The following is a 13,288-nucleotide window of genomic DNA, read 5'->3' on the forward strand; positions in this document are numbered from 1 at the left end:
CCCGGCTCCTGCGCGTGTGGCGGGACGGCGCCGTGACGCTGGAGCAGCGCGGCGGGCCCGCAGGTGAGGCGGTGTCTTGCGCGGGGGGCTGCGGCGGTGCCGCCGCGGGCGGGCGGTGCGCGCGAGCGCCGACACGCGCGGGGGACGCGGCGCGGCGTTGCCACACCGTTTGCGTGAGCCTGGTGGTGATTTCCGCTCAAACGTGACGCGGAACGCTGCTTATCGTTGTAATGCTCCGTTTAAAAAAAAATAATTAACGCCTGTGCAACACCCGGAGGTGGCAGGGGAAATACTTCTCCCACCCGAGGCATCTGCAGGGCACAAGAACATGGAAGAGATGCGTCCTGCTTGCTGTGTGCTGCGTTTTGAGGCGGTATCGGGCTTCGTCTCTCTTGCTCTAGGAAATCTGCTAACGGACCACGCTTCTCTTGCTTTTGACACTTTTTCTTTGCTATTTGTGGGTTTCTTCTRTTTCCTCTGACAATACATCTTTAACGACTTTTAGGAAGGTGTTTGGACGTAGCGTTCAGGCTCATCACTGACATCCGGCTCACCTAGTGTATGTTAAAGCTGCGTGTCACATCCGCGTTAGTCTTTTCGAATGTTTTAGTTAGCGTGTCCCAACCGGTTCGTGTCGATGCTGCGTTTAAATCTTAATTTAGACAAGACCTAACCTCTTTGTCTTTCTGTCCAGTTCTTTCTTTCTTGTCTCTTATCCCTTCTTTATTTTCGTCTTCTTCAGTAGGTGTGTTTTGTTGCACATCAGTTACATCACGTACTTGTGCTTAGTTCTTGAAAATCGTTGCACGTGTATATATATATACTTTTACATATATATACATATATATATACATATATATATATATTAGATATCCAGTCTGCTAAGATTGCTGAAAGGCTTAAAAGGAAGGGGAGGTAGGAGGGGGAATAACCCAGGGATAGTGCTCCCTGTGGTCCTGCTAGTAGAAAAGGGGAGGAGGTTTGGTTGGACAGGAGATTTCTGCCAGATGCCCATTTGTAGGCCTTACTCAGTGATGCCACCTTTTTTCTTTTTCTTTTCTTTTCTTCTTCATTTTTTTTTTTTTAATCAGCCTGAGGCTGATTTTTAAAAAAGTGCCTGAATTTGAAAGGAAGTAATGTTCCTCCTGGGGTCCTCCCCCGCCACCTACAGTCTTCCTGATATCTGTAACTCTGARTGCTTTTCTGCAATATAGGCCATTGCTCAGCGTTAACGAAGCTTTTCCAAAAGATTGTGTGTCTTGGTAGAAGTAACTGTCGGCAACATGAAACAAATGTGGTTCTAGTCAAGTGGTTTTCTTTTTTTTTTGAGCTTGTAGCTATTTTGCATTGGACAGCGTCATATGCATGGTACAGAGAACGTTGCTAGTGCACTGTATCGAATAGTGAAGAGTTGACAATAGGCTTGCTTCTCTTCATTATCTTTTCAAGTATTTCAGTTCTTTTCCTTATTTCTCACTGCAGTGTCCTTAAGTGGTGATTCATGGGCATTCTGAGCCAATTTCTGCTCCAGCYTCTTAAAAGGATAGTTATTCTTATGCTCACATATTCTGCTTAATAGCAGTGAAAATTAGTAAGACCCRTTGCCCTGGAGCTGTGACATGGGGAGCAGTACAGAGTAGCTATCTATAAGCAATGATTTTATTCTTGAGATATGAACTAAAGTTATCKTAAATAGAAGTGCAGATTTTGTAGAAATGGACGGTACTTTTCCAAAGCCATTTCTCGTGTGTCAGTTTTTCAGTTAATGCACAATACTTGACATTCCAAGTAAAAATACCTAAAAATTGAATAGAATGTCCTTGAGATAGGAAACAAAGATGAGTTTCACTGATATCAGGAACAAAAAAACAACCTTGAAGTTGAATCCCGGTCATTAGCCAAAACCGAGGAATGATTCCCAGATCTTCTTTTCAGTTTTATCTACACATTCCATTACTGTTTTATCTTATTTTCTTAAAAATTTCAATTAGGCTTTGATTAAATAGAAGTAAAATTATTCAGAATTAAAATACCACTCCATGCTTTGTCTTCATGGGAGCATTTATGTTACCTGACATTTGAATCCCTTGCAAGAGGAGAATCAGGAAGGATTCACGGTAATTGTTTTCCTGCCTTTGTATCTCAGGCAGCCCCTGTCAGAAGGCTGGGTAGAGCAGCAGGCGCTCTGTGGGTTAACATTCTCCTCGTAAAACTATTTGTTTTGTTACAGTAATAAGTAAAAAATGTTTAGCTGTAGGTTGGCTATAGGTTYGGCTAAGTCGTAGAAACAAACAGCAGCCCTTAGTTTCTCTTCCTGGGAACAATAGGATCCTGTGTGGGCACATAAAGGAGTCCCCGAAGAATGGTGTCTTTGGGTCGCRAACATTCGGGCTTTGTTCAGGACGGCGGAGAACGATGCGATCGGTCATGCCTGTCGGGAGAGCTGGGGCAAACCCGAGAGCAAATGCAGCCGGGTTGCCCAGTGTGCTYTAGAGGCACTTCCAGCGTGTTGTTTTCGTAGTGTATTGCACGCCGTCTCATTTTGCCTGATCTGAAGTAAGCATGAATATGCAAGAAATGATGAGTTCGCTGTGGTCATATTAGTGTGAATCACTGTGGCTGTCTGACGTCTAAATACCGCAGAAATGTGGGCTGCAAGGAAATACTCAAGATGAAATTGGAGTCACAGTGCAGAATAAGTTTTATCTAATGGATATTTTACTCTCTTCATTGTTTCTTGCAATTTATTTAAAATTAACTAACAGGCGCATCATGTGAAGTGCCAGATGCAGCTTCTGAATGAGTTAAAATTTTTAGTATAAAGACGTGGTTTGATTTCTGCAAATCATTTTCTCAAGGAGCAATCCTTAAACTTTTTCTTAAACTTCGGCAGCAATGTTGAATTGACAGATACAGGAGTAGCAAAGCRGTGCAGGAGCTGAGAATCAGTCTTGTGCCAAGTATTTAGCTGTGGCAGAGTGCTACACAAGGTTGTTTCTTGGGAGTCATGTTGTCACTGTAAGCAGGATAAGGAGTTTAGCTTCCCAGCGTGTTAGCTTCTAGCTGCCTGTTCTTCTTCCCAGCGAGAAAGTTTTGGGGGGTGAGAAAGCTTGGGGGAACTGAGTTTTTCCCCACAGATTTTGTTGGTACCAGATCGCAGGCTTAGTTAAAGTAATCACAAATTTCAGTGGGCATTGAGCCCCTCCTCCACTCCTCCTGGAGAAGAACGGCTGCGAGGGTCTTGGAGGGGGGCGAGGCGGATTTCCAGCCGTCGGCATGTTCGCGGTGCGCCTTGGCGTTCCCTCCCTCCGGGGAGCTTGTCTCCGCGGGGAATGCCAGCAGCCCTTCGTTTGCGTTGTCCTTCAGCCCGAGAGGRGAAGGCAAAGGGGGAAATCGCTGCTGGTTTTATCAGAATTCAGCACCATGCAGATTTTGCTCTTGGAAACCTGCCAGGTGTTCAGAGGGAGGCTACAATGCATGGCGTGTCCTGGTTTTGCATCGGAAGGATCACAGGAAAGTTGGCTGTGCAGTGGCTTGCAGAGGGCCCTGCGTGCGACGTGCTGGAGAGAAATGGCTTACATTGTTTGGGCAGTTTTAATGAGTTTCATGTCCTTCTTACACCCTTGTGTGCCCTGGCGTTGGAAGGCAGTGTGGAGGAGTATAGGGCTAATAAATGCAGATCTTGCTTGCGTGCATGAAGCCATGTTCTCATCTATCAGTCTCTCAAACACTGCTGAGGAAGAATACAGAGGCTTTTCAGAGGAAAATGAATACAGTGACACCGTATTTCTGATTGCGTTGACCCTTTTGAAAGACAGTGAATGAGAGTAGACTCATTTGCTGTTTAAATTTCAAAACAGGTGCTGCTGTGAATACTGCGAAAATAAATACTACTTCTAAAATTATCATTTAATTAAATTCTAAATTCAGATTTTGTTCTAGTATATTCAGAAATATCAGTATTTAAAGATAGTAAGGTTTATTGTCTTCAACTTCACCATTTTCTGCTAGAGTTTTAAGGTGTCTGTGTTGATGATGGAAGTCAAGGTAGGAAGAAAATGGCACTGTACAGTAGAGAAGAACCTCAATGAGTTAATGTTTTGTCTCTGTTCACTCAGCTGTCTGAACTGTGAAGGAGAGAAAGCTTAGGCCTTATTTGTATTAGGCTTTCTGCGATTAGTGTAGTTCCCACTATGCAAGGGTAAACTGGAAGGTTTCCAGTTATGGCTTATGCTGATGCATCCTGTGCACGAGGAAGTACGTGGCTTCTCTGGGAATATGGAGACCCTAATGTAGACAGCTGGTGGGAGAGGGAAAGATACAGAAAAAAATCTAACATAAGCTTTCTTTTTTTTTCTTTTTTTTTCTTTTTATTTTAGCTAAAAAAGCATGCTCTAAATGTCTGCATAAAGCAAATGCAAGGATGTTACCAACAATGATGGGTGACCTTGGCTACCTGTATTGGTATGCATGTACGCTAAAGATGGTATGTAGGCAGTGAAGACACAAGGACTGTTGTCAGAAATCTACCTTTGATCCTAAGGAAAACCTTCTAGCAAGGAACAGCTTTAGCTAGAAAATTGTTGAGGAATTGTGGGATCCAGAAGTTCATCACGACTTGAAGTAAAAGATAACATAACACGTAATTTATTTGGGTTTTACTTGAATAGTGCAGTGGAAATGTTGCTGTAGAAAGAAAAGCCAAATTGCAATTGTCGTTGTTGACAAGGCTGGAAAGGAAGAATGAAAAAAATGAGATGTCTGCCATGATGCTGCTATGGTTGCGGGGAATTAATGTGATGTATATAAGGAGCTTCATGGGGCAAAGAACAAAGACACTTAAAAAAGAGAGTAATAGAGTCCAACTTTAGGAGCTGGTTGGACACTTGACTGCACAGTACCCAGTAAGAGTTAATAGGAAGGGCTGGGGTAACGTGAGAAGTGCTTTGAAAATGAGGGAGGTAGCTATGTATGCTTTGACAGGGAGAGGGAGGAAGCCTTTCAGGGGGGATTCAGACAGAACGGTGTCATCAAAGCGACAGGCAGTGAAAATGAGCTGCACAGCGGCAGCAGAGTAAATGGCTGTGACCAGGACAAGACTGCATTTGTCAGGGCTGCAGAAGGGAYGTTGGGGTAATGAAAGTGTGAGATGATGAGAGGATTAAAGAAACATAACATCCTGAATCTAAGTTGGCCAAGAATCCATCCTGTAAAAGCAAGGAAGCTTTTTTTTCCATAATCTCTGTTAAAAGAAAACTCGACAGTATTGTCTCTTTGTTTCTGAATAATTTTATTAGATTGCAGCATTGGATCCAGGAAAGAGACAAAAAATATTGTTCCATTCCTAATAAACCTTAGACCAGCTTGTGTAACACAAACAGATAACTAGGATATGAGTGTGCGATAGAGTTTTAGTACTACTGTGTGCTTTAAGAGGAAGAGAAGAGATGAGTCAGTTTGTACAGTGCACATACAAGACTGAAAAGACATAGCCACGATGCAGGAAAAATYAACAGAGAAAGACTTTTTTAATTAACTTCATAGAGTTTACTAACACGGGGTAAAAGTTCTTACCTGACCCAAGAGTGTAGTGCTACCAACTTAGAAAAGTTGTAACCTGCTTGAAATTCTGCATCCATCAAATATGATGGCAGAAGCGATCAGTGACTTCCGTGGAGTCAGAGTTTGGGAAGAAACAGAAGTCCTCGTGGAACCAGCGAGTAAGCAGACGGCTCCAGAATAAATAATGAGAATTTGATTNAAAAAAAAAAAAAAAAAAAAAAAGAAAGAAAAGAAACTTCTGAGATGCACAAACTCTGAGTGCACATTGATGCTTTTTGGGGGAAGAGATGGTACCTGGACAGGGCAGAGAACAGTGAATGTAGTATCTGCATTTAAATAAGCCTCTGCAGAAGAGTATGCCAGCTATGAATAGACTACAGCAGCACTTCCAGATGCAKATGTACTGCAATGACTTGATTCCTAGGTAAACTTACAGGTTTGGTATAGAGGGTGAGTAATGGCGCAACGAGAATTGCGTGGTTTCCGGAGTCAGTTTGCTTGTGCATGGTAGAAATGGGACAAGACAAAGGGTGATAATTTCTAGTATATCTCAGAGAATAGCAAAAAGGTAGTATGAACTTGTTAATTTGGGATTTAAAAAATTGTTTTAATATAGCTTTTATTACAAAGTATAACTGCATATTGATACCAATGGCCTTTTAAAGAAAGTCATTACTTTTGCTTTTTACAGGGCTTASTTGTAATTGTATAAAATGAGGAATAACTTCAGTGAATGAGTTGAATGGAGAAAGATGAAGGTGTGAAAAGATTGATAGAGTGACAAAAAGTCCTGCCTTCCTCCTCACAATCTAATCAACTTTACTTCTAAGAACTTTTTGTTGCCTTCTCTTGTAACTTTCTTTCCTTTTTTCCTCCCAAACTGAAAAATGAGACATACCATTTCTAAATCATCAGCTGTAGTCTGATACATAATTCATGAGTAAGATCCAAAATGTGATGAGCTATAAAAACTTGCCCTGTTTCTTGCTGTCTTCTGATCGCACAGTTCTAGTCAGAGAGATGTTGGACCCCAAAGCCTAAATGTTTGGCTTAAAAATGTGGGCTCTCTTCTAGCTGCCCTCTGAGGGTCTCCTCACCTGCTCCTACTTCAGTCCTGCTCTCATTTTCATGCTTCTTGACCTTCCTCTTTGCAGTCTGCAGGCTCTTACTTCTGACCCACGCTTTTCCTGTACTTTTCTCTATCGTTTTCACTTTTCTTCCTTTGTTTCTTACCTCCCAAGATTTCCCTCTGTCCTTGCMTTTCTTTCATCTCTTTGTGCTGTAAGTATCTATCCTCTGACAAAAACCTGGCTTGCTCCTGCCACATCATTATTTTGCCTTCTCTATCTCTTCTGTCAGTTGTGAATCCTGTTCCTTACATATGGCTCTGTGTTCCATATGTTACTTGGTTGCCTTCGCTTTCTTCTTTGTTTCCCTTTTATTGGTACTAACCTTCACTCTTTTATTGAAAATCTTGTCAGATTTGTTAACTAGTGCCCAAGTTCCTGCAATTAGATGTTTTAATGAGAGCCTGAACTTTATTTTTTTGCCTTTTTAAAGAGTTCCTCATTCCCTTAAGGGCAGAGAAAAGCTACAGTACCTCTTTAGAGGCTTAAAAAGCTGGACAGCAAATCCAGATTCAATTTATCATTAATTTGGGGACCTGACTGTTAAATTTGTTGAATTTGAAATAATGACTCCCAGATTCTCCCTTGCTCTCCTTCTATTAGCCCTTATGTCCCTTCCTCTGCCATCTCTGCCACTGTCCTCCGGGACACGTGGGCAGTGGCCGTCTTGCGTGAAGGTACCTTGGGTTCTGCCACCGTGGTAATAATAGGTTTATTTTGMCCATAACTGCAGAAATAGGCTGTGGTATTTAAGTAACATGTTAATTTTCCCCACAAAATGGTTTTCAGCTGTTTGTTGCTGAAACGTACATCAGTTAAACTGTGGTCTGAAAATCAGTGCTGGCAATCACTTGGTCGTGATTCTGCAAGCAACTGTGTTGAGGCAAATGCTTTTGTATATATAAAGAGAAATTTTAGATGCTAAAGGAAGGCTGGGAAGATGCTCTGAGGCTCTGAGCTGCGTGGCTCTTGGAGCTGCTGTTTACTGTTAAAACAGCAGCCGTGTGATTGTGGTGTCAAGCCATAAGCATTGACTCTATTTTAGCTTTTCTTAGGATTGTGGAGCACAAATGTTTTTGTGCATATTGCATGCTCTTTTATGAATAGTCTGTATCAGTCCATTTTAATGTACCGAATTATTTATTTCAGTCTTAAAATTCAGTCCTCAATGTGTGCTTTTTGCTATTGGCAGCAGTACTTATATGCTTTCCTTTTGATTTTCAAATCTCTGAAGACCCTTTCTATGCATGACCTGTTAATCCTTGGGGGGCACGGAAGTTGTGCTCGAGTGAGGCAAGGGCCATTGATAAATTGAGTATAGTCTTTCTCTGATGGCATTCAGAAAGGTCATGTGAAAATACTTATTTTACTGTATCTCAGCAGCAGTCTGAAGCTTCTGCCTTGAGCAATGAGTCACTGTATCCTAATGCTTGATGAAAGTTTGGCATGACTCCTCGTTTTGCGGGTTCAAAATACAAGTAAGTTGCAAACGGCGATTCTAAGGAATCAAAAAAGAATGTGATTTTTTTTTTTTTAGTGGTGTTTATACCTTATTGAAGACTGTTTTCAGAGATACAGGAAGCTTCCAATTTAACTCTTTCTGCTTCTTGCAAAAACTGTTCTTTTCTTTTTTTTCTTTTTTTTTTGCATTTCAACAACCCGTGAGTCAAAAATTATTTGATCTCCAAACTGCAGATTGTTTATAAGTTGAAGCTAACTTGACAGTTGAAGATAATGATGTTTACTAGTAATGAATGGATTAGCCACTGTTTGAAAGTTGTCAAAATACTGGTGATTTTTCGACTGTAAGAATGATGAAAATCCTACACAACTAGTGTTTAGTTGAATGGTTGTGAAGTCTGGAGAAATGCGGATCTATGTGAAGAAGTAGCAGCTGAGATAAATCTGTAAGTCTTTGCCTGTTTACTAGCTAGCACTCAGTACTGCTTGCAGACAGAGAGAACAGACTGAGACTTCTTAGGGATTTTTTTTTTTTCTCCCAGTGCAAATTAGCCAAGTGCAATCCTTAGTTTCTGTTTTTTTCAGTCCTGTCAGCAGAAGAGAAAAGAATTCTGCTCCTAGTCAGTGCAAGTGAGTTGGTTTGCATGGGCTATACAGAGGCAAATCGCGTTCGCCGTTGACAGATGCAAGTAAGTGCGTGTTTCCTGGGCCAATACTGTTAATAGTGGTCTCTTGAGAAACGTGGGCGATTTCCCAAGGAGCGGATTCGTAAGGGACTGCAGGCAGCTCGGTGGGACCTTCTGCACCGTGTGTGGCTGGACCCAAGGTACAGCGGTGTGAGGAGTGGGCAGTAGGTAATTACCTTAATGCAGAGTATGTTATTAAAATGCTTTAAGTCAGTAGTTTGTGCTTGTTTAGAATATTGTCTGTGCACAGCTGAGCTGTGTGAGACTTGCRAACTACTTGTTATTCCCCCGTTCCTCCCCAGTGTGTGGGGTCATGGCATTACTATTGTTTTTTAAAGGASTGGTATAAATCTTGCTCCTCTCTCGTTTTGTCACCAGTCAGCTTGTTCACAAATAAWTGGAATGAATAATCCAGCTTAATCTGTTCTCTGCATTAGTTATGTTAACAACAACAACAAAAGAAAAGATTTACTCTGAAAGCAGTAGTAAGTTTTGGTAGTGCCATATATGAAATAATGAAAGCTTCCAAAATTTGAGTGCTTTTCCTTAAGAAACATCTTCCATGAAAGCTCAACGAAGCAGAGTTGTCAAAATCAGGAAGGACTGTGAGAAATGCAGTGTTTGCATTATAGATCCTGGTCTGGGCTGATTTGTTTTGTACTTCAGTATTTGCTTAGGACTTCATTAAAAGGATCTTCATAGGATCTCAGCACTGTTTTAAGGTGCAGTGATGAATGCTTTGTGTCTGTACTACTGATGGGATCCAGTAAACAGTCTTCCTATTTCATCGGACCATACGAGATGTAAATCAAAATGTCTTATCAGTGATTGCAAAGACTGGTTGACTTCTGTATGCCATTGCATGACTATAGGTTTAAAATTACTACTTTTTTCCAAAGTAGTGATTTTCCAAAAGATTTTTTTTTTTGCCCCAAAGAAGCTGCTCTTTAATTCCCCCCTCAACTACATCTCTGATCTTGTATTGCCTCTGAGAAGCCTGTTGTTCTGGCCATCTGTTATTTGAGTTTCACAGAAATAGCTCTTAATATTCATAAATCTGCTAATAATACAAACAGTGTTTCAAAAAAAGTTTGTAGTGAATTTTTCCCATTTATCTTTTGTATTTCATGAATATTACCAGATTAAACACAAAAAATGTCTCCTACGTGGATCATGAAGTGAATCAACCAGAATCAGGGGTCCTTTTGAAATGATGTTTAAAAGCTGCCTTGTTAAGTCCCTCTTCTGTTCTTCATTTTGTAGTGAAACACTGGTGCTAAGCGTTCAGCTTATGTTGGCACCAGTTCGAAATGAAGGTAAACAACTTTCCCTTAGGTGTTCCGTCKTCATCCAAGATATGTTTAACCTTTAGCCTCAAAGGGAAGGTGGCTAGTTCARTAGGAAAAATTAATCTTTTGCTGTGCGGATGGCGCTCCTCAGCCCTGGCAGCTTTGCATGCCGTTCAGATTTTACAGAGTAGGTCAGCACGAGCGCTCCTCTGCGCACACCTTACGCRGGCCACTCGGCCGAACTTCCTTGAGCTTGCCAGGTGGTCAGATAAAACAGTCCTCCTAGCTGGGGCTACTTGCAGGCTCTTCCGAGCTCTTAGCAGCAGTAGAGCCTTCGGTCAGGCTGGGTGGCAGCTTGCAGCCACCACCTGTAACATGCACTTTCAACATGTGCAGGGTAACCGAGCGGGCGTGCGTAGCTCTAGGTTTTTGAGCGCGTGGGGACTCTGCATCGGGTCACGAGCTCCCTGGTGTACGTGCCACCAAGCTCCTCGGTTGCAGATTCTTTGTGTGAGCGGTAGGGGTGCAATGCTGCCAAAAAGCAAAGACAAAAAAGTAGAATTAAATACGTGCATGCTTTCAGAGGAAAGGTTCAAGTAATTTCCCTTTGAAACAGATACGTTTCTGTTGGATATTTGATTTTCTTGAATGTCGTTTTCTAACAGAAAATCATCTCATCAGAATTACTTCACACTCCTGATGTAAATATATTACTATCAAATGATCTACTTGCTGCTTTTAGTGAGATGGTGCATCCATAATGATGTGGTGAAAATTCGGTCTTATTTTTTTATAAGTTGTCAAGCCATGAGCACTTCTATACCAAAGASTTTTTTTGTCTTGGGGAAATTAAGACTTCAACTTAAAGAAACAGTTCAGAAACATAATTTTTTTTAATTGCATAAATTCTGAAGTGTTGTTTCTTCAGGCTTTAGTTAGCTCAGAGGAAATGCAAAAATTGACAAGAGGGACTTACAAAAATATTACAGTAAGGTTTCTGCTTTAATTTGCTTGAACTTCATGTGGTTGTTGAAMTCCTTGATACCCTAGCAGTAATCAGGTGAAACAGTGGCTTTTTTCATGGTTWATGAATTATTGGTATTTTTTTCTCTAGAACTAATTATTTGCTGCCACTTAATTTAAGCTAACATGTTTYCATGTTCCCTCCATGGCTGAGCTTCAGTTGCACAATTTAAATAATGAAGCCAAGCATTGAAGACATATTTTTTTAAAAGGGAACATTGTGAGGGATCCAAATAAATAGGACAGGCCCCTTTTCTTATTGTTTAATTCTGTGATGTATATATAATGGCAATATTATTGAAGTGTGTGATTGAAGTAGGGCAAATGATTTTTGGAAGTAACTTCAAAAATAAGCTGACTTTAGTTGTATGTGTCTATTGTCTTTTACTTAAATAACTGGAAAACTTTTTTTTTTTGTTATTGCAGGTAAATCGGACMATTTACCCTGCTCAGAGATGGAGGTAAGAGAAGTATTTTGTGTTCTCTACTGATGCTGATTTAGTTCAMCTCTCTTTCTGATTATCTCATAGTGGAAATTATATGTTTTTAGGAAAAAGTTACTCATTGCGAAGTTTTACCATGAAGCATGTATTGTATTTATGCCTTGTGTTATCAACTGTGTTAGACTGTCTTATGGAATATCTAGTCTCACATTCAGAAACAGAGTAAAGAAAGGCCATGTGCTTTTCCAAAAACAAGATTAGAGATGTATCATGTGACCMATATAAACTTGTTCAATTTTGATTTCTTTAAGATATATACCTTTAACAACATTTTTTTTTTTGAAAATTTCTCTTGGCTAAGTTATCTCTCAGCACACTTACTTTAGATAGAACTAATAAACAGTGGAATAAATACTTAATGCATGTTTTGAAATGTCYGAGGGATTTTTGACAACCCATTTGTCAAGAACTTGAAGGGAAGTAGGGAAGACAAATGATCTTAAGGTTGCCTTGTTCATGTAAAGATRTCCTTRTTTCAGATACTGTCAATATTTCCTRYRGTTTATCACTTGTTGATGTTTTAGGCTCTAAGAGACATCATTGAATGTTTTGCTGGGTTTGAAACAGAAATACAAATTCAGTTAAGTCTGCTGGATGTACATCTTGACCCTAGTTTGTCTCTGTTTCTTTAATACTAAGCWGTGACTGGTGCTGTAGGAATGTCCAAACTATCATTTTGTCAAATTCATAGATTTAATCCAAGATTAAGTGAAAACTAGGTAGACCTTCCTGTTGAACAAGATGTGGACTCAAATTATAATATAAAATTTTATTATCAGAGTAAATCATACAGTCTGCTCCTTAAATAAATGTGTCTTGCAATAAATAAAATTTCTGTGTCCTTTGCAGGGCAGTCTTTTCTCRTTGCCTTTGAACTTTCTTTGAAATGTAAAAGGGATTTTTTACTTCAACTCTTTGAGCAGTGTCTCAGCCCTCAAGCCTAAAGGTGGGGCCAGRCCATGCGTCTTCAATGGAAGATTGTTTGTTTTCTTATCAATAATACATACGAAGGTGACAAATTGTTGTTGCTAAAAGGTTTATAGATAGATAAACTTTACAGAAAATGACTGTTTTAAAGTGAAAGGCCAGCTGATTCAGGCACGAATGGTAAAAAGCCAAAGCTGTCCAGATTTTATCATGTGTTAATGATGAAATGGGAACATGCTTTCTAAAGGATACAGTGTAAGGGGTAATTCGAGATCGATATAGGTACAGACGTTAGAAGTAGGYACATTTTGCTTCTCTTCATCCATTTCAGTTTATGCAAATGCATCCTGCTTTTGTTTCAGCACTTGCTGAAACTCAGTTCATAAACCTAGCGCCTTATTTACATATGATACATATGATAATCTAGTGTGTCATCTGCTTTGCATTGTAAATATTGTTTACAAGATTTTTCCCCCCCTTTTTTTTGTTAGAGAAGGTAATGGGAGGCCCCTAACATTAAAAATATAGATATTAGTAAATCCCTGTTAAAATATTTCTAACAAAAAATAAAATATTTCACTATAGTGAATATAGTCAATGAAAGTAAAAATGATTTTGTTTCAAATGAAAATGTCTGGTRAGAGTTGCTTGGATATTTTCCACTTTGTTTTCTTCCATGCGGAAAGATTTTTCTTCTTTTTTAATGTTTT

At 40.1% G+C, this 13,288-nt stretch overlaps 1 protein-coding gene across 1 annotated transcript in view; it reads left to right on the top strand.

Moving 5' to 3' along the window:
- Nucleotides 1-6: 6 nt before the first annotated feature.
- The window catches only part of SPIRE1 (spire type actin nucleation factor 1), a 129,285-nt gene continuing 116,003 nt past the window's right edge, over nucleotides 7-13,288 (top strand). The window contains exons 1-2 of the mRNA XM_085322500.1: nucleotides 7-63; nucleotides 11,575-11,609. Of these exons, the coding sequence (XP_085178626.1) occupies nucleotides 11,604-11,609 (6 nt within the window). The 5' untranslated portion in view covers nucleotides 7-63; nucleotides 11,575-11,603. The remainder of the gene's footprint in view (nucleotides 64-11,574; nucleotides 11,610-13,288) is intronic.

The sequence above is a fragment of the Rhea americana genome, unplaced genomic scaffold (assembly GCF_003343005.1).
Source record: "Rhea americana isolate MKP2758 unplaced genomic scaffold, rheAme1 scaffold_78, whole genome shotgun sequence".
Lineage (NCBI taxonomy): Eukaryota > Metazoa > Chordata > Aves > Rheiformes > Rheidae > Rhea > Rhea americana.